Source organism: Oncorhynchus kisutch, linkage group LG6, assembly GCF_002021735.2.
Source record: "Oncorhynchus kisutch isolate 150728-3 linkage group LG6, Okis_V2, whole genome shotgun sequence".
Classification (NCBI taxonomy): Eukaryota; Metazoa; Chordata; class Actinopteri; order Salmoniformes; family Salmonidae; genus Oncorhynchus; species Oncorhynchus kisutch.
In genome coordinates this window covers 50,442,078-50,465,437 of record NC_034179.2, presented here as the reverse complement: position 1 = coordinate 50,465,437, position 23,360 = coordinate 50,442,078, and the positions used below count along the sequence as shown (strand labels likewise).

General features: G+C 44.1%; 1 protein-coding gene across 12 annotated transcripts in view; it reads left to right on the top strand.

Moving 5' to 3' along the window:
* LOC109892952 (transcription factor 7-like 2) overlaps window positions 1-23,360 on the top strand; it is a 69,532-nt gene that overhangs the window by 20,554 nt on the left and 25,618 nt on the right. For all 12 annotated transcript variants that reach the window (XM_031826902.1, XM_031826896.1, XM_031826894.1 and 9 more), the window contains exon 4: window positions 22,784-22,907. In XM_031826902.1, the coding sequence (XP_031682762.1) occupies window positions 22,784-22,907 (124 nt within the window). The remainder of the gene's footprint in view (window positions 1-22,783; window positions 22,908-23,360) is intronic.

The following is a 23,360-nucleotide window of genomic DNA, read 5'->3' as shown; positions in this document are numbered from 1 at the left end:
CAGAGAGAGCTGCCTTCGAGGGAATTGCTTGGGCGACATGGAGGAGGGCACAATCAAAGGCATGCCGTCAAACACAGCAAGTTTCAAACGGATGGAGATGGACGAGACTCACTGATCCACGGCTGCAGCATAGGGCTGCGTCCCAAATGGCACCCTATTCCATATCTGGTGCACTACTTTTTGACCAGGGCCCCATAGGGTGCCATTTAGGACATGGGCAATGTCCTTCCTGCTAGCTACCATGTGATGACGTGCATGAAGGATTTTCCTCTATAGGACATGTTTTTATGTGATCGTGATCTCTGGTCTTTGTATTGCCCAGCGAACGTTACCTTTCGAATGTACAGAATACTGCGCCTGTCTAGGCGTTGCGGCTTGGAAGTTGTGTTAAGATTCCGTCTAGATGGTTTTGCCTGCAGCTTGTCTGTGTGCCTCGCTCGTCTCATCGTTTACAGTGGTGTGAGGTTAAACCTATTGTGGTTCACCATGGAAAATAAAGGGTCTGTCACTGTGTGTCAAGTGAGCAACACAAACACAGCAGTTCGTTGACCGGGCACAGTGCCCCCGGAAACCTTTCAACGGTCCGATCCGCTCTTGGCCTCAGCCCTTGCTACTGCGGCTGTCACAAATGGAGCAAAATGTGCAAATACCTATTTTATTTGACCTTGACAGGTGGCTATGTTATTTTGAACCCGGTTGTCAGGTACTTTATCCGATCTTCGACATTGCTCTTTGTTGTTCGTCCATCCCAGCACCTGTGGCCCCTCAGCTCTGAATGAAGAAGTGAGTTAAATGCAGTGCATAAAAAAAATGCTGCCTTCCCCAGAAGGGACAGCGCTACCTCCATGTATAAGAAGGTAACAATGTCAGATGTTAGCATTGTGTGCTGTGGTCATGGTTTGTTTTGTTTTGCAGCAGTGGGGGGTCTTCAGTTGCGTAATGGATCAGGTGACGTGAGTGAGTGAGTGATGGGTCTGTGTCAGCAGTCAGCACCATCCCCACTCCCCAGCAGCCTTCCCTCCCAGCATATCCCAGCTCCCAGGCGCAGTAGCAGGGAGGGAAGCCTGCCTGGAAGGAGTGGGCTCGGCCGGCGCTGTAAAGGCAAACACACCCGTCTTTTCCATGTTGCTATTGGAGCGTGATGAAACAAGGCCGATGGACTTATCTCGGCTGTATCTGAGGACCACACTGTGGCCTTAAAGCTGACAAGCTGCTCCTGGTTAGCATCTTGGCTCCAATGAGCCCCGCGCTAGAAGACGAGAGTCAGGGAGCAATTATGAGATGCAGCAGAGGCAGGGAGGCAGTGCTGCAGGTCCCAGGCAGGGAGGCAGCGCTGCAGGTCCCAGGCAGGGAGGCAGCCCTGCAGGTCCCAGGCAGGGAGGCAGCTCCCGGGGAGCTCACTGGGAGGGAGCGGTGTTCACATGTGCAACCATACATTTACATTTACAAATCTTCTGCAAAAATTCATCTGACTGTAGGACAAATAAGGTCCATTGTGTTAGCGGGGATGGAGGGAGAGTACAGAGTCATGCGAGACCATGTTCAAACAGGCCCTCCCAGCAACTTTTTGAGAGAGAGAGAGAGAGAGAGAGCCCTGCATGGCACTTTATTTTGGGGTGAAAATTACACAGTGAGAAGGCTTACTATGTTATTTGTGCTGATTATCGATCGCTCAATGCCACCCTTTTGCTAGGCAGCTTGGCAGTGTCCCGAGAACCGCTGGCAACCTTGTTCTCTAGGGAGGGTAGTGTCCCAGCCAAGCGGCCCTGGGCCTGGAGGAGTGTAACCCAGTGATGACAGTGGTTCTCTGTGATGCTGGACCACAGGGGGGCCCCCTGGGGCTGGGAGTGCTGCTCTGTGGTTTTGCCCTCGTTGGGTTGGCTCACTGCCGACGGAGCTCTGCCGACTCCTGGAAGACCGACGGCTCATGGAGAAGCTGACTCTGCTTTTAGAAGTGGCCAGTCAGAAAGGCGGGGCACTAAATAGGGAATAGGGCAACTTTTGGGATGCACCCGGTGCAAGTCACTCCTGCTACACTGAACTCAGGGGAGAAGCTGCCCTTTCTGCCTTCACTCACTGGACCAGCCTGAGGTTTCCACCTCGCACAGCCGTGATGAGCAAAGTTCCTGAGCTGCTCACAAGCAAAACGCTGCCCATCTAACTCTGTCTCGTCTACAAGGTCTTAGCAGCTGTCATTAAAGGTTAAAGACCGACATGCTGGGGATGCGGATGACTCTCCCCTGTAGGTCTTTGCGTCTCCAGTGCCCCTGGATATAAGGGAGAGCTTGAACATCTCCTGAAGATTAAAGGCACACAGAGATGGAGTGACACGAGCTAATAATGTACAAAGGCAGGCAAATGGAAAGGCTTTAATTGACGTGTGTGTGTGTGGGGACAGACACACACTCACACATTGACCCTCGTGACGAGCAGCGCGCCCTCAAAAGGATCTGTGTGTCCGGTCGGTGTGTCTCAGTGCCATTGATCTCTTTAATCAATTGATCTGGCTCTCGTTCGCCACTCAAAATGCATTAAGGTGCCACTCCATGCACCTTTATAGCTCTGTTTGGTTGGTGGCCTTTTTTTATGCTATTATTTGGTATAAACATGATGAGGGTTTTTCGAGGGCTCATAGAGTACTTGCAGTGTGTGGATTTTCTTAGTGTTGCACCGATATGACATTTTTGACCGATACCGAAATCTGATATTTTCCTTGCCAAAAAAACGATACCGATAACCGATGTTTAACATTTTAGCGGGCTTTTAAGCATTCTAGTACAGTTAAATAGTTAACACACACACATGGACGCAGTGGTCTAATGCACTACATCTCAGTGCAAGAGGCATCACTACAGTCCCTGGTTCGAATCCTGGCTGTATCACATCCGGTCGTGATTGGGAGTCCCATAGGGCAGCTCACAATTGGCCCAGCGTCGTCCGGGTTTGCCGGGGTAGGCCGTCATTGTAAATAAGAATTTGTTCTTAACTGACTTGGCTAGGTACATAAAGGTTACACACACACACACAGACGATAGCGATCCTTGTACATAGCATCGAGCATGGTGGTAAAGAGAGAATGCCACCAAATCGCTTGTTCACAGCCTATGTGGGCAGTTTTGCGGCCGGGGCAAACTGTTGTCAAGGGCAACTGTTTCATTCACAAATGTGGGCCAGTAAAAACATCCACCTCGTCGGGAAAAGAGTCCATCTTCACTCCATAGAAACCAGTCAGCACTAACGTTGCACACTAGCTGCTAGCTAACTGTTTAGCTTAACATTGACAAAGTCAGAGTAGGCATGTGCACTCCACTGTCATGTGGCAGAATCGGTAGCATTAGAATTAGGAATTAGAATACGAATATTACACTGAACAAAAATATAAATGCAACATGTAAAGTGTTTGTCCCATGTTTCATGAGCTGAAAATAAATATCCCAAAAATGTTCCATACACACATAAAGCTTATCTCAAATGTTGTGCACATTTTTTTACATCCCTGTCAGTTTTGTTGAGCAGGCGTTTCAATGTCATGACAGAGGGTCTCACGTCTGCTGCAGGCGCAGTCGATGAGCTTATTTCTCGAGTCAGTTGTTTCGAATGGAGCTAGCTGGTGTGATCATGTTTCCAAGTTTCAAACATGTTGTCAAATGCCATTGAAATGGCAGCAGCGGTATGACAACTAGCGTATTCATGAGCATGATATACGACTTTCCTCAGTACGAAACCCTTGATGACCCACTGTGCTGTCAGACTCACCATGCACATGGGGCTGATATCGCTGATCCAAATGTCAGTCGTGAAGCTAATAGCAGTGACGATGTTACTGTGTTACTCCGCTAGGGCAACTTATGAAAAATAGTATTTTTTTAAAAATGTCAAAGTGTACCGGTGCTCGACCAGTCGGCGAGAGCCAACATCATCCACGACAGAGAACGGTTGATTGTCAAGGGCAATGAATTCCATTATCTTGCCGTTAATGGATTTCGCCTTTGAGTTGTCTTGCTTTCCTTATTCTTTCAAATGACTGCTGAAATGACTTGTTGACTGCTCAATCCACACAGCAGACATTGTGGACTAGGTTAGGAATGCTGTGTTGCACGTGTAGCGCAAAATTGTAGGCAGCGTCATTATTTCATGTACCTACGTTGTGTACAAAGATGTTCTCATCTTTCTGTGCTATATAGGCAGGCACGTCAGCTTTGACTTCGATTTTGCACATCGGCGTTAAACTAGATATTGGCATTTTTAGCTAATATCGGCCGTTCTGTCATGTTCATCCCTAGATTTTCTATTACAAATTAGATTTTGTAATAAGAATGGTTGGTTATGAGACGTGGTGAAGAAGAGAAATAGGCTAGTTGATTTTGAATCCTGCCTTCTTCATAGACCAGGGCGGCTGTAGATGTTGACAACCTGTTGTTTATTCATTTTGTATTTTCTGCTGCAGCTAACTTTTATGGTGCGTCAAATACATTTTGTAGATGTAGTGACGAAAACGAGAGACGACATTGTTTGCATGCGAAGCCAAATGACTGGCTCATGTGCTCGCTGGATAGAACAGAGACATCAAATTACAAGGAGACGTATGAACTAAGAATGTATTATTTGTGTGTCGTGTCACCTCTACTTTGTGTGTGGTCGGGCTCTTCTCTGTGTTGCTCTGAGGTCTGCTCAATCTCATCACAGTTGTTGCGTTGTGTGAAACACCAAGAACAGAACGGTCCAAATCCCTTGATAATATGGGCTGTTTGATGTCACGGTCCGGAATTTCAAGAGATAATATATTTTTTTCACAATGAAGATCTCATATACTCGAAGGCCTGGCTGTGTCGTGTCATTCTCACACACCGTGTCTTTTCTCCTATATTGTGCTGGATACAGCTTGTGTCGCATCCCTGGAAGAGGGATTGTCTGAATGGCCTCGGGCCAGTTTCCTTGGTCTTCACTTCTGCCCCATGTCTTCACTTAACTGAATACATGAAGGTGGGGATGCTCATCTGACAGATCTCAAAGTTTTTTAAAGTTTTTTTTATGGTGCCCACTGCAATTGTTTAGGGGCTTTCCCTGCACTCAACATAGCTCCCAAATCCAAACTGACATTGGTTATCTTAGCACGAAAGACACTCTACACTGTTGCGAAACTCTCCGTCCCTTGAAGGAAAACCGTTGAAATACTGTACGCATGCATCACTTTGACAAACTTGTCATAAATACTCACCACAATATTCCTCGTCTGGAGTGATGTCAGGCGATGGTATTTTTTAAAATATGAAAAGCCATTGGTAAAATGGGAACAGCATGTCGGTCCCAGCTAGGGGAGTTCTGGCTTGCAAATATACAAGCTTTCCAAAATATTATTTCATAGACAGAACCCACAGGACAAGGCTCCTTCGAGCCGTCTTCTTCTTGGTTGAGTTCCAATGATATCTGTGGCCACATCAGAGCGTTGGGCCCTGTGATATCTGAGCCTGGTGGCTTAAATTGGAATGGCTGGTGGAGTTAAAGCCTACCATGAGGTCCAGCTCTGGGAGACTGGTTAATGATGTAACGCTCATTCAATAACAAACCATTAGCCTTCCAGGCAGGCACACAACGTATTTTTTAACGGTCCCGTTTCCACGGGGGGGACGGGCTCTTTCCTTTCTTTCTCTCTCTCTCTGTCTTTCTTGACTCTCGTCACCGTTCTCCCCTCACTCAAAGGCTTGAACAAACAAACAAACAGCGGGGGGTTTGAGTCTCAAATCTATAATTCAAACCAGTCAACTACTGTGAGGATGTTTCCTAGCAAACCGTCAAGATGCCTCTCGGGATTTGAGTTAAAATCAAGGAACGGCATGTTCAACACTTTTTAGGGTTTCCCTATAAGTTTTAAACCTACAAAAATAATGAATGATGTCATAATTTCTCAATCAAAGTTTGTACCGACCGACTATTGAATATCATTATAGAATATGCATGAAATGCATCACCCAATTGCAAAGTCTACCTACCTAAAACGGATATTTTTAATACCCTCAAACACAAAGTTAGCCATACCTAATAAAAAAATAGGCCATCATCACTGTCAATAAATCTTGACGTTTTTCCGGTGAAATGTCCAAACTGCGTGCCAATCATTTGATCTGAATCAGTTTCATGGGAATATGCATTGAGCTCTTCTTGAATTACTGTTTTGTGAGTGATAAAAAGCAGATGGTATTAATTACAAACTACAAGCCTTTCTTGTACTCCCATTTTTTTTCAATCAAAGCATATATCCTGCCTAGCGGCGCACACTGTTGAGTTGTGTGGACCTAGCCACACATGACAAATTTCTGGGGACTATTCAGTTTATGTTAAGAATTAACTGAGGTGTTTTTGGTGTGACATATTATAGGCCTGCTATGCTACAGGATATGCTGTTATATTCCATTCTGTTATGTAAAATACAAATGAATCATTATGTGATCTTGCAAGACTTTGATTCAGCTTTGATCGAACTTTACTCAACGAGCACCATTGTGAGAAGTGATAGTCTTCTATTTGTAATAATAATAGATGTAAGTGATGAGTAGGACTGTTAGGGGCGTAGGGAACAGATCTTGATGATGAGGATTATTTTAAGCGATTTGCGGTGCTGAAAGGACAGCACCGTAACCAAGTGGTCACATATCGTTCTGGGTTCCACTGCGCAAGAGGGAGTTTTATGAACGTCAAGGCAGACACGCAGTGAATTTGGATCCTAGATCTCGTTGGTGTGGTGATAAGGTTCATGCGGGGGGGATCAGTTTGTCTGCATACGCAATAGAGGCGGTACGTTTCTGGCAGCTAAGCACTCGGACAGTAGGGCGAGTTCAAGTGCGTCGTAGGCCTACTTAAGCCCCAAGTCCATAACAAGCTGTTTTGAGGACATCCGTTTCAGCAACCCCTGAAGTTTTCTGTCAGTGGCAGTTCTTGTTATGTCAGATTTGGCCCGCTCAAAGGGCCTCTGCACACACCTACAGTTATTCAGAATTCGCGCTCCTGCCAGAGAGAGAAGACAGGGAAGAAACCACCAATTACCTACCTATAGGCTGCTATAGCCTATATATTTATTGAGTTTGTCATTCTATCGTTTTCATGGAATTTTAGTGGTAATTAAATAGAATTTATTTAGAATTTATCCAAATGAATTTTCCAGAAATATTTTGACCTTGAATATTTAGCATCCTCAAATTGAAAAAAGTGATGGAGCGGCATGCGGCAACATCCCTGTTGGTACGGCCACTAATAGATAGGTGGGCAGGGTGGCAGCAGTCTAAGGCACTGCATCGCAGTGCTAGAGGCGTCACTACATTCCCGGGTTCGATCCCAGGCTGTATCACAACTGACCGCGATCGGCAGTCCCATAGGGCAGCGCACAATTGACCCCAGTTTAGGGGAGGGTTTGGCCAGGGTAGGCCATCATTGTAAATAAGACTTTGTTCTTAACTGACTTGCCTAGTTCAATAAAATAAAATAAATAGATACGTCCATGTTCTAACTTCAGGTGAATCAAGGGGCTTAGGATGTGTCTCAACAGGGGGTTTCCTCACAGGCTTAAGTTGATGTTTAATTAAGTTACATTAAGCTAAGACGTAGCAGAACACACACCATCCGCGTCTCACCTCCTCTGTCTGTCCGGCAGCAGCAGATCTGCCTCAGAGCAGTGCAGTGCCGGATGAAGGGGTTTGGCTCTCACTCTCACACACACACACATGGCTGAGAGGAGTGAGCCGGCACAGATTTCCACAGAGCGGGGCCTCGCAGCCTACCTGCGGACGGCGCACACCGTGCAGGGACGGTAACCATGGGAACGGTATGCCTTGTTCCAGGCGGCCGTAGAGAGGGCCCAGCCCAGCAGGTGGGCTCTGAGATACGAGAGAGAGGAGCAGCTCGGGGCTGTGTGGAATAGGGTAGGAGGGAGGGAAGAGGAGGAAGGAGAAGGGGAGGGCATATCCACTGGAATCACTTCAGCCACAGGGGCAAAGAGAATTAATCAGACAGAATAAATTATGACATGAAAGAAGATCATCCACCCCCCTTCTCTGTGCATGCATTAAGCAGCCATGTTTCCCTAATCCCCACTATTTACTACTGCATCTAACTCTGGATGGATAGGGATGATGCATGCGGTTTTGGATAGATAGAGGATTTGGGTGTGTATGGACTGTTTGTTCTGGTTTTGAATGGATTGATCCATTTCTCCTGTGTTGAGTTTAACGATAGCAATCGAACTGAGCAGATGGAAAGCAGAATCAGGGACAGCGTAGACTTCATCTGTGTCATGTCAGTGTCAATGGCTAATCAGAACGAGTTTGTTGTGCTTTGAAGAACAGGGAGTTCAGGGCCTAGTTAGACAGCTAGACAGACAGTGTTCACCTTCCTCAACAGTAGGTGCAGGGTGTTGAGGGCTACACTGTAGTAAGTCAATGGAGTCTATCGATAAGAAATATGTTTTGTATGGTTTATAAACGATTTAAATAAAAATAAACATTTTAAAGACAGAAAGAAAGATCTCTCCAGATCTTTCAGACCGATGCTGGAGCAATGTTCTGATTGGTCAGTTGCCTCACGCCTGTTTTGTCCACCAATGATTTGTTCATCTCCACTGGGTAGATGTTAGGCTGGGGAGAACATTCCCCTCCTCCTTCCTTCAATTCCTCTACCATCCTCCCCTCGGGAGGAAGAGGGTCATCTCTAAGGTCAAAGTAGAGGGAAAGCTCTCTCAGACGCAATAGATAGATATCAAAGGCATTGTCTACGTCCCATATGCCACCCTATTCCCTTTATAGTGCCATTAGGTTATTCATTAGCATGGCTTTGTTTGTAAACACGGGAAAGCAGAATTGACCATTTACACTTCATAGACTGATTCATGGCACGGGAACTTGTGGTGATGTTTACACAATTCGGTCATCATGCCGTTCTCTGGGGGGGCGTTGAGATGTCTGAACTGAAAGTGACCTCTTGGACTGAAACAGTTACCACTTCCATACGGAACACGGGGCTGCCATTCTTATTTGCAATTTTCCGTACGCACGCACGCACGCACACACACACACACACACACACTCTGTTAACTGATATTAGTGGTCTACATGTGTAGTATACATGCATGTTTTCTATCCAAATGTAGTCCATAGCTCAGAGTGTCTTTGAAGCACCCCCCCCCCCATCAGAGACTCTCCTCTCTTCTCCCAGTCCTTTGACGTTCCCACCATTTAACCCATAAGAGTCTAAGCCCTCTGTCTAAGCTGGGGGAGGGGGGGTTCTACTAAATCTTAATTGTTTTAAGAAGGTCATACCAAGGATCATTTTTCTATTTGATTTAGAATTTTAAGACCCCTTGAAGTATGAAAAGTAGTATACTGCTATTAGCCCATACAAACACATTGAATTACAGATTCACTACATGGAACAACAGATAGCCCCCCCCCCCCCCCCCCCAAAAAAAATACATAAAACGGAAGTTTCTTCTGAAGTGTCTGTTCTATGTCTAAGAGATAAACTACACAACCAAAAGTATGTGGACACCTGCTTGTTGAACATCTCATTCCAAAATCATGGGCATTAATATGGAGTCGGTCCCCCTTTTGCTGCTGTAACAGCCTCCACTCATCTGGGAAGGCTTTCCACTAGATGTTGGAACATTGTTGCTGGGTGTCACGTTCTGACCTTTATTTCCTTCGTTATTTAGCATGGTCAGGGCGTGAGTTGGGGTGGGCAGTCTTTGTTTTGAATTTCTATGTTTCGGCCTAGTATGGTTCTCAATCAGAGGCAGGTGTCATTAGTTGTCTCTGATTGAGAATCATACTTAGGTAGCCTGGGTTTCACTGTTTGTTTGTGAGTGTTTGTTTCCGTGTCTGTGTTTGTTCGCCACACGGTACTGTTTCGGTTTTGTTCACGTTTATTGTTTTTGTATTAGTGTTCATGTTGAGTTTTTTCATATTAAAAACATGGACACTTACCACGCCGCATCTTGGTCCGATCCTTGCTACACCTCCTCAGAAGAGGAGGAGGAAAACCTTTACACTGGGACTTGCTTCCATTCAGCCACAAGAGCATTAGTGAGGTCGGGCTCTGATGTTAGGAGATTAGGCCTAGCTCGCAGTCGGCGTGCCTGGCTCGCAGTCTGCGTTTCAATTCATCCCAAAGTTGTTCGATGGGGTTGAGGTCTGGGCTCTGTGCAGGCCAGTCAAGTTCTTCCACACCGATCTCGACAAACCATTTCTGTATGGACCTCACTTTGTGCGAGGAGGCATTGTCATGCTGAAACAGGAAAGGGGCTTCCCCAAAATGTTGCCACGAAGTTGGAAGCACAGAATCGTGTGGAATGTCATTTTATGCTGTAGCGTTAAGATTTCCCTTTACTGGAACTAAGGGGCCTAGCCCGAACCATGAAAAAACATTATTTTTCCTCCGCCAAACTTTACAGTTGGCACTATGCATTGGGGCAGGTAGCGTTCTACTGGCATCCGCCAAACCCAGATTTGTCTGTTGGCTTGCCAGATGGTGAAGCTTGATTTATCACTCCAGAGAATGCTTTTCCACTGCTCCAGAGTCCAATGGCGGTGTGGTGATCTTAGGCTTGTGTGCGGAAACCCTTTTCATGAAGCTCCAAACGAACAGTTCTTGTGCTGACTTCCAGAGGCAGTTTGGAACTTGGTAGTGTGTTGCAACCGAGGACAGACCATTTTTACACATCTAGCGTTTCAGCCCTCAGCGTTCCTTTTCTGTGAGCATGTGTGTTATAACACTTGGCGGCTGAGCTGTTGTTGCTCCTAGACATTTTCGCTTCACAATAACAGCACTTACAGTTGATCAGGGCAGCTCTAGCAGGGCAGAAATTTTACGAACTGACTTGTTGGAAATGTGGCATCCCATGACGGTGTCATGTTGAAAGTCACTGAGCTCTTGAGTAAGGCCATTCTACTGCCAATGTTTGTCTATGAAGATTGCATGGCGGTGTGCTCGATTGTATACACCTGTCAGACGGAAATAGCCAAATCCACTAACTTGAAGGGGTGTCCACATACGGTACATTCTGAAAGTATTCAGACCCTTTTACTTTTTCCACATTTTGTAACATTACAGCCTTATTCTAACATATATTAAATTGTTTTTTTTCACTCATCAATTTACACACAATACCCCATAATGATAAAGCAAAAACATTTTTTTTTGCAAATGTAATTTTTTAAATAATAACAATTTATTATTTAACATAAGTATTCAAACCCTTTACTCAGTACTTTGTTGAATCACATTTGGCAGCGATTATAGCCTTGAATCTTCTTGGGTATGACGCTACAAGCTTGGCACACCTGTATTTGGGGAATTTCTCCCATTATTCTCTACATATTTTCTCAAGCTCTGTCAGGTTGGATGGGGAGCATCTCCTGCATTGTCTTGGCTGTCTGCTTAGGGTCGTTGTCCTGTTGGAAGGTGAGCCTTCGTCCCAGTCTGAGGTCCTGAGCAGGTTTTCATCAAAGATGTCTCTGTTAATCTTTCCCTCGATCCTGACTAAGTCTCCCAGCCCCTGCCACTGAAAAACTATACATTTGCAACAAGAAATTATACATTTGCAACAAGAAAAATTCACTTCGTCATTATGGGGTATTGTGTGTAGATTGATGAGGAAAACATTGAATTAAATCCATTTCAGAATAAGGCTGTAATTTAACAAAAATGTGCAAAAAAGGAAGGGGTCTGAATACTTTCCGAATGCACTGTACTTTTGTATATATAGTGTATAAGAAATATCAGGAAACATTTGTTTCATTTTTTAAACTTGTATTTGACCCATTCTTTTTGGCACTAAACAGTCTCCATATTCACTTCCATCCATTTTTTCAACTGGTACCGGGGGACCGTCAGACGAGTCTTGTGAGGCCTGTGGGTGTCCTACAGAGAAACAAGCGACGTATGTGTTTGTGAGAGTCTCACCTTTCCACAGAGGGTGAAATTATGTGTACCCCAAACTATTCGGGCGCTACAGAAAGGAGTTGGCAGATCGGCTGTACCAATTTCAGACAAGTCCCAAGACGCTTGTGGGGGCCGTAAAGCAAAACAGAGAAAACCATCATGTTCGCGAGAGTCTCACCTTTCCATAGAGGGGTAATAGTATTTTTGCAGGCCAAACCGTTTGTACTCTACGATGGGATTGTGAGAAGGCCGATTTTCGGGATGTCTCATGGTCTGACAAACACCACTCCAGCTCTTGTCATATTTCACCACAGGTGCAGAAGTGTGACATAGGCGATCATGATGGATTGAGATGCATCCAATGTAAAAAAAAAACACAACAACAGATATCTCTACCTGAAACTGATTTTAATTGGGATTTTTGTATTATGCTAATTTGATTTCAGCAGGGCACAGACATCAATCTTAGCGGATTAACAGGGCAACAGTAAACATTTGTCCCCAACAAATGATGCACCAATTGAGATATTGCATGTGACTAACACATTTCAATGAATTACTATAGGTCCCTCCTTGGGCCAATCATTGTAACGTTGTAAATGACGCATCTCTATGGCAACATGCATCTGTCACCCAGGTTTTGTCCCAAGTGCTATATATTTGTGGGGGACATTAGAGTCTACTAAGTGTGTAGAGGAGAGGACATCCAGTCCAGCAGGGCAGGGCCACACCCCACCCCTGGCAGTGGGACGCAGCTGACTAGTAGCTATGCTGTGGGAAGGTCTGCCTGTCCTGATCAACCTAATTCTCATATATGAGGCATAGATAGGACTCGTGCCTAAAGGCGTCTGCAGGCTTCCCAACCGAAACAGTTCGGGAATAGTTTGTGCATTTATTATGACGACGTTTTGTGACGTTTGTGTTAGTTTTGGACTTTCGGTTAGGGTTTTGCAGGCTGTTCGAGCGCACATTTTTTTCTCAAGGCCCGCGGAAGTTCGGGAGCCGAAGTCTACGCAGCTTCGTCGGTAATTGGTGAACAGTATGGATTCTTCAATAAAGACTATGTTGTCATAGAAACGAGATGCGACTCGTTTTCATGCTAATTTTATCATTAAGTAATACTGCACCAAACATTTTAGTTAGATGTAAAATCTCCTCGGGCAAAAACGTAAAAAATTATGGATCGATTTCCTGAGTGATCTCAGATTAATTCGGACAATTTTGAGGAAGTTCTCTTGGCGCTTTTTTTCTCGTTATTCAAGCGAACGTATTTTATTAAGGGAGTATGCGAGCACACTCGTTCGGTTCGCTTAGCCGACATCGGCTAGCCGCCAGCCGAACTGGAGCATGCAGACGCCTTAACCCACCATACCGTATCCATAGAAATAGAATCCATTGATCCATGGATTCCATTTCTATTGCCTTATCTCAGTTTATCTCACCTTGTTAGAGATCACCCATCTCTCTGTCTTTTTTTTCTTCTGTCCCCTCTCTCTGCTGTCTTTCCCTCGCTCCTCATCCCCCTTTCTTATTCATCTATTGTCTCTCCTCCAGCACTCTAATGCCAGAGCCCTCGGCATTCTTTGTATTCATCTAGAACAGGGATGACGGTAACCAAGTTTCCATCTAACCTTTTTATGCGAGTAAAGTACATGTCGGATAAAATATATAATGACAGGCCTGATGGAAACAGAACATTTGTCAGGAAAATTTCCAAAATGTCGACAAAAACAAAATAAGCGAGACAAGGTAGGATCTTTTTGTGCCTGTAAAATGAATTATTCAAGAAATGTCGGTGGAAACGCTTTTATACGCAAATATTTATATAATAACCATCATGTCGAAGTAAACTTGGGAGTCACGCGATGACCTGTTGTGTGGTCCTCCCACTACGACTCGTCGGGAAATCATGCAGTTTGTTAGGCTACATATCAAATAAATGACGATGAACTTCACAGGGTGGTGAAAGTGCAAGGTGATGAGCTTGATGCTCCTTTCCAATAAATGTCGAGGGTCTTATACTGGTGCCATGATCATCGATGCTTGGCTGCCATTTGACTAATACAAATTATGTCGCTCTTTTGTCCATAATAATCTCATCAGTAGACTATACCCCTGCGAGCTGTTTGGCTAGAGTGCCAATACCAGTGTGCCAATACACCACGTGTATACCACGTGCCAATACACGCTATATAATGCTACATTTTTTTTGTTAGAAAACCATCCGTATTCGGTACATGGGAATTTAACCTAAAAATATATGTTCATGTGAATTACATCATCACGCACAGCCTTTTAACCCCCCCAAAATAAATTTGATCGAAACACGTCTCTGGTGGGGATGCAGATTTTAGAATATTTGCATGAAAATATGTCGCCAACCTAGCTAGTGATACAGTATAGAGGGGGTTTTCATTGACAAGGGAAGCTGTGTTCAGTTTGGGAAATCAATAAGTCTATTGTGTCATCGACCACAACATAAAGCCTGATGGGAGTTTTTTTTAATGTGCTGTGGTATTTCCCAGGGGGGCGCAAGTTCTGTTTTCCAAAACCACCTGTGAGTGAAAGCTGGCCCAGCCGCCGTAAAGGTTTCACTATGATTCGCACAGTGCTGAATGGATTGTCTGTTCAGCATCATTACTGCCAGACCATTCAACCACTGACTGAAGGGATTTGATTCAAGGGGATATTTAAGAACATTTCGATGGCGTCTTTTCCCTCAGTGTACGGGATTCATAAAAGGTCATGTGGGTTGTAGGTGACGAGGATCGCGTCTCAATCCCCATTCCCTACCATAGCACCCAAAAAGGTCAGAGAGCACAGATCTAGGATCTTAATTTGATCATTCTTTTGTTGCTGGCTTGTAGTGTATTCGAGTTTTAAATATGTAACTTTTTGAGTGACATGACCAAATTCACAAAGAAATGTGTGTTATAGATATGTCATTCTCATTGAAAGCAAGTCTAAAAAGTGGTAGATAGATATGTTCTATGTGTGCTATTTCTATGCTTCCCATTCTTAAGTTTCGCTTTGCTTCTTTTACTTTCGGTTTAGTACACCAGCTTCAAACAGCTGAAAATACAATATTTTTGGTTATGGAAAATATATTTCACAACAGTTTAGATGGTACAATGATTCTCTACACTATACATTTGTCACATTAACGGAAATTAGGCGAACTATTAACATTTTAACATTTTCTGGTAAGTTTGTAATTTCCACATTTATATTTCAGACTTGATTTGCCCTAACAAAAAATGTCCATTAATTATAATACACATAATAATCCATCACATTTTTTGTCGCTGCAGGATTATTTTCCTGCTGTAGCAAACTGGCTCAAATTAAGATCCTACATCTGTATAAGTCTTGACATTTCAAACAAACAATGAACACCCAAGAATAACCACAAACGTCATACTTCTGACTTTCGAGCCACTTTGACAATGCTCTTATTTCACCGCTTACTGTCTGGTTCTGTGTACAGAACGCCACTAGACAAACAAATATGTCTGGTTCTGTGTGTTAAAAGGTTTATCTATTGTGTTGATAAACCATAAAGAGGAGGAAGTGATGATTTCCACCAGGATTTATGATTCTGTGGTCATCTCATTTCCCTTAATTCTGTGTCAATATTTTGCATCAATAGTTACGGATGACTCCTCTGATGATATAAACGAGAAGACCATTAATTAGCTTTTAAAGCATGATCATTAAAGACCATTTCAGTGGAGCTGAACACATCTTTATTGTGGTCTATTTGTGCTCATTTAGATGGAGATATAATTCCTCTGCAAGTCTGTGTATTGAGTTGGCCTGGTCTGTCTGTCTGTCTGTCCTTCAGTCCCGTATATTGTTCAGTTAAAGACAGAATGGCTCGGCAATGGAGCATTCCCATAGTGCTGCTAGGAGGTAACAATTAAGATACTAGATCCCTTATGATCCGCCTCCTGCCCTACCAACACAGCCCAGCATCTGCCCACCAGCATACATAGATGTCCACTGTGATGTGCATTGGCTGTGTGTGTGTGTGTGTGTGTGTGTCTGTGTGTGCGCGTGTGTGGAGGGGGGATTTAGTATTTTAAACATGGCTTCGTTGTTATGTCTGCCCAGGCTTTGATGTTCTCCAAACCTCCAACTAAGTGCCGCTCATTTTGGGTAACTCTGGAGAGGGAGAATCACTTCCAGATTGGGCTTCCTACTCTGTGTGATTGGGTGCTGGGTTATAATGGCAGGGAGTGGCAATGACGGGGAAGGGACGTTAGGAGTACCTCTGCCTGACCGTCAGCCACTAGACATGGGCCCTGGGCACTGGATACATACACACACACACACACACACACACACACACACACACACACACACACACACACACACACACACACACACACACACACACACACACACACACACACACACAGGGTTGGGGAGTAACGGTTTACAACAAAAAAACGGTAACTGTAAAATACTGTAACTGTAAAATATTTGACACTGTTTTTTTCAATGACATTCAAATCAGCATTGAAAAAACGCGCAAGTTTAAGTTCGTTCCACCTGAGTGAGTCTGACCACAAGTCAGAGACCACTATGATGACACACCAAATGTGTTTGATAGATCACAGGAAAAGAGCAGGAATAGGCTTTTGTAGGCTATAGTCCAAACTACAGTCCAAGCTATGTCTTCCAATGGTGCGACTGCTGTCGGCATCCAAAGATCTAACTTGAATAAATGCTTGGAGGTAAGGATGACAGCAGTGGTGTAGCCTACAGCGATACGGATATCACTTATTATTGATATTTACATAGCACATTGATGTCAAATTTGCTCTATCAACAGCTGCATAGTGCGGATCCCAGCCTATGGAATAAAAGTGACACTTTTATTGCTCAATCTAATTCATGCTGATAAAAAAAATATATATATATATTGATTCTTGAAGAATATAACTTATAAATGCCTCATGAGCTTAGTTCAACTGTCACACTCCATGAGAACCCAAGAAATAAGCTTGTTTTACTCCACTGTTTGTAAACCATGTAAATGCAAACCAACACTGTATAGCCTCAAAATATGGTTTAAATAATCATTTTTAACAATTTAAACAAACGTTACTGAGTTTGGGTAATCCAAAAGTTACGTTACTGATTAAAATTTTGGGCAGGTAACTGTAATGGATTACATTTAGAAAGTAACCTACTCAACCCTGTACACACACACACACACACACACATGAAACTGTCTCAGTCTTTTTATAGAAGCCATAAACTTAGTCATCCAGAGAACTTTTGAAATTATTTCCACCCCTGGCCTGGACCCATATATAAACACATAGCCAGTTCCGGGATCAAAAATAACGTGAAAGTTTCAGGTCTCATTTTGAAGACATCCTGTGCCACCTCAAACAACCCTTTCACTCTCTCTGCACTGCAGTCGGGTGTGGGTTATTTCCCTACCTTTAGATTCAGCCTCTATACCCCTGCTCACCCAGACCTCCAACCTGTCTCTCACCTTTCAGTCAGTATGTGTTGAATGTGTGTGTGTATGTGTTGGTGAGGGGGGGGGGGGGGGGGGGGGGTAGTGTTGAGAGAATGTGTGGATGGGGATATGTAGGTATTGTTGAAAATGTATGTGTGTGTATGTGTTGGTGGGGGGGGGGGGTGTAGTGTTGAGAGAATGGAGGGGGGGTATGTAGGTATTGTTGAAAATGTATGTGTTGGTGGGGGGGTGTAGTGTTGAGAGAATGGAGGGGGGGTATGTAGGTATTGTTGAAAATGTATGTGTGTGTATGTGTTGGTGGGGGGGGGGTGTAGTGTTGAGAGAATGGAGGGGAGGGTATGTAGGTATTGTTGAAAATGTATGTGTTGGTGGGGGGGTGTAGTGTTGAGAGAATGTGCGGATGGGGGTATGTAGGTATTGTTGAAAATGTATGGGTGTGTATGTGTTGGTGGGGGAGGGGGAGGGGGTAGTGTTGAGAGAATGTGCGGATGGGGGTATGTAGGTATTGTTGAAAATGTATGGGTGTGTATGTGTTGGTGGGGGAGGGGGTAGTGTTGAGAGAATGTGCGGATGGGGGTATGTAGGTATTGTTGAAAATGTATGGGTGTGTGGGTAGTGTTGAATGTGTGTCTGTATGACTAATGCCGCAGCCCCACCACAGCGAGGCTCTGGCTCAGTCTGTCTCAGTGTGGTTCAGTGTGGCGGTGGTACAGTGGATTGGTAAACAGTCACAACTGTCTCCCATCTCGCTCATCTGTGTACTTGCCTGTCTATGTCTGCAGCCCAGAGGCTCAACCTGGGATTTCACAGGGGCCACATATAGACTACACTGTATACGGTGGGAACAGGCTCTCTATTGTAATGAATAGTAGATTACATTACAACCATAGTTGTCTTCTGTACTTAACAGAATGGTAATTCATGTTAACTTGCGATTGATTCACACGGGAAGGGAGTGTTTTGTCAGTGGTACTTTATGTGTTCTCCTCATTCATGTAGTGACAATGTTACAAAAATATAAAAACTGGCTTGACCCTGATTTGGATCTCTTTACTTTACAAAAATCGCTTTTTTTTCCACCTACCTGAAAGCCCCAAAGACCATTCAATCGAAATGATTCTACTTCATTCAGCCATGAGATATAACAGAGGGTAGACCTAGAGGAGGAACAGAGAAGTGAGTGTGTTTTAATCTAAATAGAGAGATTAAAGACGTTACTCTCAAAGCACTCTGGCCGTGCTCTAGAAAGGACCCCCTAATTTCCGCTTCAAAAAACCCTACTTAGGTCTGTGAAAACCAAAGAATACATTATGCGCAAAGTGTTTCATCAGCATAGGGAATGAAGCGGCAGAGACTAGGGTCAAGGTGTAGCCTATTGGCCGTCGGGGGGGGGGGCATCATCCATCATTAATTCCCAGTGATGTCTCAAACACCATTACCTCTTTTATTTAACACCGGATTCCTGTTCAAACACAACCCCGCGCCAGATAAAAGGCAATAACAATATGCTAATAGATGTCCTTTTAAGTGAAATTAGATTACTGCAGGAGGAGCACTGTGCGTTTGCCGTACTTTAAAAAGGTTTAATATCTAATTGGAATTTTGTCTTTGATGTTATCGGAGACCGAAGATTGTCGATTGGAGTTGGATTGAAGTCTTGCGTTAATTTCACTTCTCTTTGGGTGCATGCGCACTTTCGTGCATACGTGTGAGTTCATTTGCACTCGCTCCTATGCATGTACGCACTAGTCTGTCTCTGTTACAACGACAGAATCACAATTATGTCTAAGTTGTGTGTGTGTGTGTGGGGGGGGTTAAATAGAGGGAGACTGATAATTATACGTTAAAGGAGTGCACTCATTTGGTCTCTGCGAGTGTGTGTAAAGGAACACACATAGTGAACCACTTCAAGGACGACTAATTGCCTTTAGGAAAGGCGAGACATCAAGAAACTGAAATATAACATTGTGTGGCGACTCTAATGTTACAAGGAAATGGTACGTCAACCTCAGACCTTGAAACGGAACCAGTGGTCCTGGAGGGTTTTTCTGGTCTCTTACAGGGAGGGAGGGAGGAAGGGGAGAGAGAGAGAGCTAAAGAGAAAGAGAGAGAGACCTAAAGAGAAAGAGAGCTAATGAGAGAGAGAAAGCTAGAGAGAGAGAGCTAAAGAGAGAGTGAGAGAGAAAGATAGAGAGCTAAAGAGAGAGAGAGCTAAAGAGAAAGAGAGAGAGCTAAAGAAAGAGAGAGAGAGCAAAAGAGAAAGAGAGCTAAAGAGAGAGAGAGCTAAATAGAAAGAGAGAGAGAGACCTAAAGAGAAAGAGAGATCTAAAGAGAGAGTGAGAGAGCTAAAGAGAGAGAGAGAGCTAAAGAGAGAGAGAGCTAAAGAGAAAGAGAGAGACCTAAAGAGAAAGAGAGAGAGAGCTAATGAGAGAGAGAGAGCTAAAGAGAGAGAGAGCTAATGAGAGAGAGAGAGCTAAAGAGAAAGAGAGAGAGATAAAAAGAGAGAGAGCTAAAGAGAGAGAGATAAAAAGAGAGAGAGAGAGAGCTAAAGAGAAAGATAGAGAGCTAAAGAGAGAGAGAGAGAGCTAAAGAGAGAGAGAGAGAGCTAAAGAGAAAGATAGAGAGCTAAAGAGAGAGAGAGCTAAAGAGAAAGAGAGAGAGAGAGAGATAAAAAGAGAGAGAGAGCTAAAGAGAAAGAGAGAGAGAGAAAAAGAGAGAGAGTGAGAGCTAAAGAGAGAGAGAGCTAAAGACAAAGAGAGAGATAAAAAGAGAGAGAGAGAAAGCTAGAGAGAGAGAGAGCTAAAGAGAGAGAGCTAAAGAGAAAGATAGAGAGCTAAAGAGAGAGAGAGAGCTAAAGAGAGAGAGAGAGAGCTAAAGAGAGAGAGAGAGAGCTAAAGAGAAAGATAGAGAGCTAAAGAGAAAGAGAGAGAGAGAGATAAAAAGAGAGAGAGAGCTAAAGAGAGAGAGAGAAAAAGAGAAAGAGAGAGAGAGAAAAAGAGAGAGAGTGAGAGCTAAAGAGAGAGAGAGCTAAAGAGAAAGAGAGAGATAAAAAGAGAGAGAGAGCTAAAGAGAGAGAGAGAGCTAAAGAGAGAGAGAGAGATCAAAAGAGAGAGAGCTAAAGAGAAAGAGAGAGAGCTAAAGAGAAAGAGAGACCTAAGGAGAAAGAGAGACCTAAAGAGAAAGAGACCTAAAGAGAGAGAGAGAGAGCTAAAGAGAGAGAGAGAGAGCTAAAGAGAGAGAGTGAGAGAGCTAAAGAGAGAGAGAGAGAGCTAAAGAGAACAAGAGAGAGCTAAAGAGAGAGAGAGCTAAAGAGAGAGAGCGAGCTAAAGAGAAAGAGAGAGAGCTAAAGAGAAAGAGAGACCTAAAGAGAAAGAGCCAAAGAGAGAGAGAGAGCTAAAGAGAGAGTGAGAGAGAAAGATAGAGAGCTAAAGAGAGAGACAGAGCTAAAGAGAGAGACAGAGCTAAAGAGAAAGAGAGAGAGCTAAAGAAAGAGAGAGAGAGAGCTAAATAGAAAGAGAGAGACCTAAAGAGAAAGAGAGAGAGAGAGCTAAAGAGAGAGTGAGAGAGCTAAAGAGAGAGAGAGAGAGCTAACGAGAGAGAGAGCTAAAGAGAAAGAGAGAGACCTAAAGAGAAAGAGAGCTAATGAGAGAGAGAGAGCTAAAGAGAGAGAGAGCTAAAGAGAAAGAGAGAGAGATAAAAAGAGAGAGAGAGAGCTAAAGAGAGAGATAAAAAGAGAGAGCTAAAGAGAGAGAGAGAGAGCTAAAGAGAAAGATAGAGAGCTAAAGAGAGAGAGCTAAAGAGAAAGATAGAGAGCTAAAGAGAGAGAGAGGGCTAGAGAGAGAGAGAGAGAGCTTAAGAGAAAGATAGAGAGCTAAAGAGAGAGAGAGCTAAAGAGAAAGAGAGAGAGATAAAGAGAAAGAGAGAGAGAGAGAAAAAGAGAGAGAGTGAGAGCTAAAGAGAGAGAGAGAGCTAAAGAGAAAGAGAGAGAGAGCTAAAGAGAAAGAGAGAGAGCTAAAGAGAAAGAGAGACCTAAGGAGAAAGAGAGACCTAAAGAGAAAGAGACCTAAAGAGAAAGAGCTAGAGAGAGAGAGAGAGAGAGCTAAAGAGAGAGAGAGAGAGCTAAAGAGAGAGAGTGAGAGAGCTAAAGAGAGAGAGAGAGCTAAAGAGAACAAGAGAGAGCTAAAGAGAGAGAGTGAGCTAAAGAGAGAGAGAGAGCTAAAGAGAAAGAGAGAGAGACCTAAAGAGTGAGCTAAAGAGAAAGAGAGAGAGAGCTAAAGAGAGAGAGAGCTAAAGAGAAAGAGAGAGAGAGACCTAAAGAGAGAGAGAGCTAAAGAGAAAGAGAGATAGAAAGCTAAAGAGAAAGAGAGATAGAGAGCTAAAGAGAAAGAGAGAGACCTAAAGAGAAAGAGAAAGAGAGAGGGAGAGAGCGAGACAGCTAGAGAGAGGGAGAGAGAAAGAGAAAGAGAGAGAGATGCCCTGCTCCTGAATATTCTGTAGACCACGTGGTTTGTCAGATGCAAAAAATACTCCTGAGATCCAGTGTTAGGAGGTCTATGTTTGATGTGATCAGGTGATAGAGGGGAATGTTGAAAGTATGTTTTAATGTGTGTCGGTGCGCATGGAAGAACTGCCTTAAAGTGATAAGGCATTCGCTTTGTAAAACAGCAGGGGGCACCGTGAAGCAGTAGGACGAGCCTCTCTCAGTAGTGCTGCTTCTGGAGTCTTCAGAGCAGCGGGGAAAAAATTGAAAACTTTTTCATAAATATGTACATACACATGGAAATCAATGCCTCTGCCAAACCTTCACACACACACACACACACACACACACACACACACACACACACACACACACACACACACACACACACACACACACACACACACACACACACACACACACACACACACACACACACATTGAATAAATATGAAAGGCTCTGCTATTGCAACTATGTCCAAGAACGGGCGAATACCTCCAACATGGTAACCACTGTGACATATCATATGTCAAACAGCATGCTGTTAGCATTAGAAATAACTGGATTTCACGTAAGTTATTGAAAGCCATTTGTAAACAGAAACATGAAAGCAAACAAGCTCTCACGCAGCCTCCCTTGATCATCAAAGGCCTATCGATCAAATGTACCCCCATACCCTCCACCCCTCCCCGAATCCCCAGCCAACCCAATGGGAGCAAATGTATTCAGCCTCCAAAGCACATGTTTGTTCCAAACCATGCTTAAAATGACGACCGCCTCTCTTTCTCTCTCATTCTATCTAATTCTCTGTCTTTCTCTGTCTCTCTCACACTCTTTCTTTCTTTCGTGCTCTCTCTTTCTCTCTGTCTCTCTGTTGCAGTCCAACAAAGTTTCAGTGGTCCAGCAATCTCACGGGATGCACCCCCTGACGTCCCTGTTGCCGTACAGCAATGACCACTTCAACCCCAGCCCCCCTCACCTGCCCACAGACATGAGCCAGAAAGGTAGGTCATTCATCTCCCTCATTACCATCTCCCTCATCATCATCTCCCTCATTACCATCTCCCTCATCATCATCTCTCTCATTACCATCTCCCACATCATCATCTCCTTCATCGTCATCTCCCTCATTACCATCTCCCACATCATCATTTCTTTCATCATCATCATCATCTCCATCATCTCCCTCATCATCATCTCCATGTCCCTCATGATCATTATCTCCCTCAGTACCATCTCCCTCATCACCGTCTCCCTCATCTCCCTCATCTCCGTCTCCCTCATCACCATCTCCCTCATCATCATCTCCATGTCCCTCATGATCATCATCTCCCTCATCATCATCTCCCTCATCACCGTCTCCCTCATCTCCCTCTTCACCATCTCCTTCATCATCGTCTCCCGCATCATCATCTCCCCCACCATCTTCTCCCTCATCACCATCATCATCATTTCCC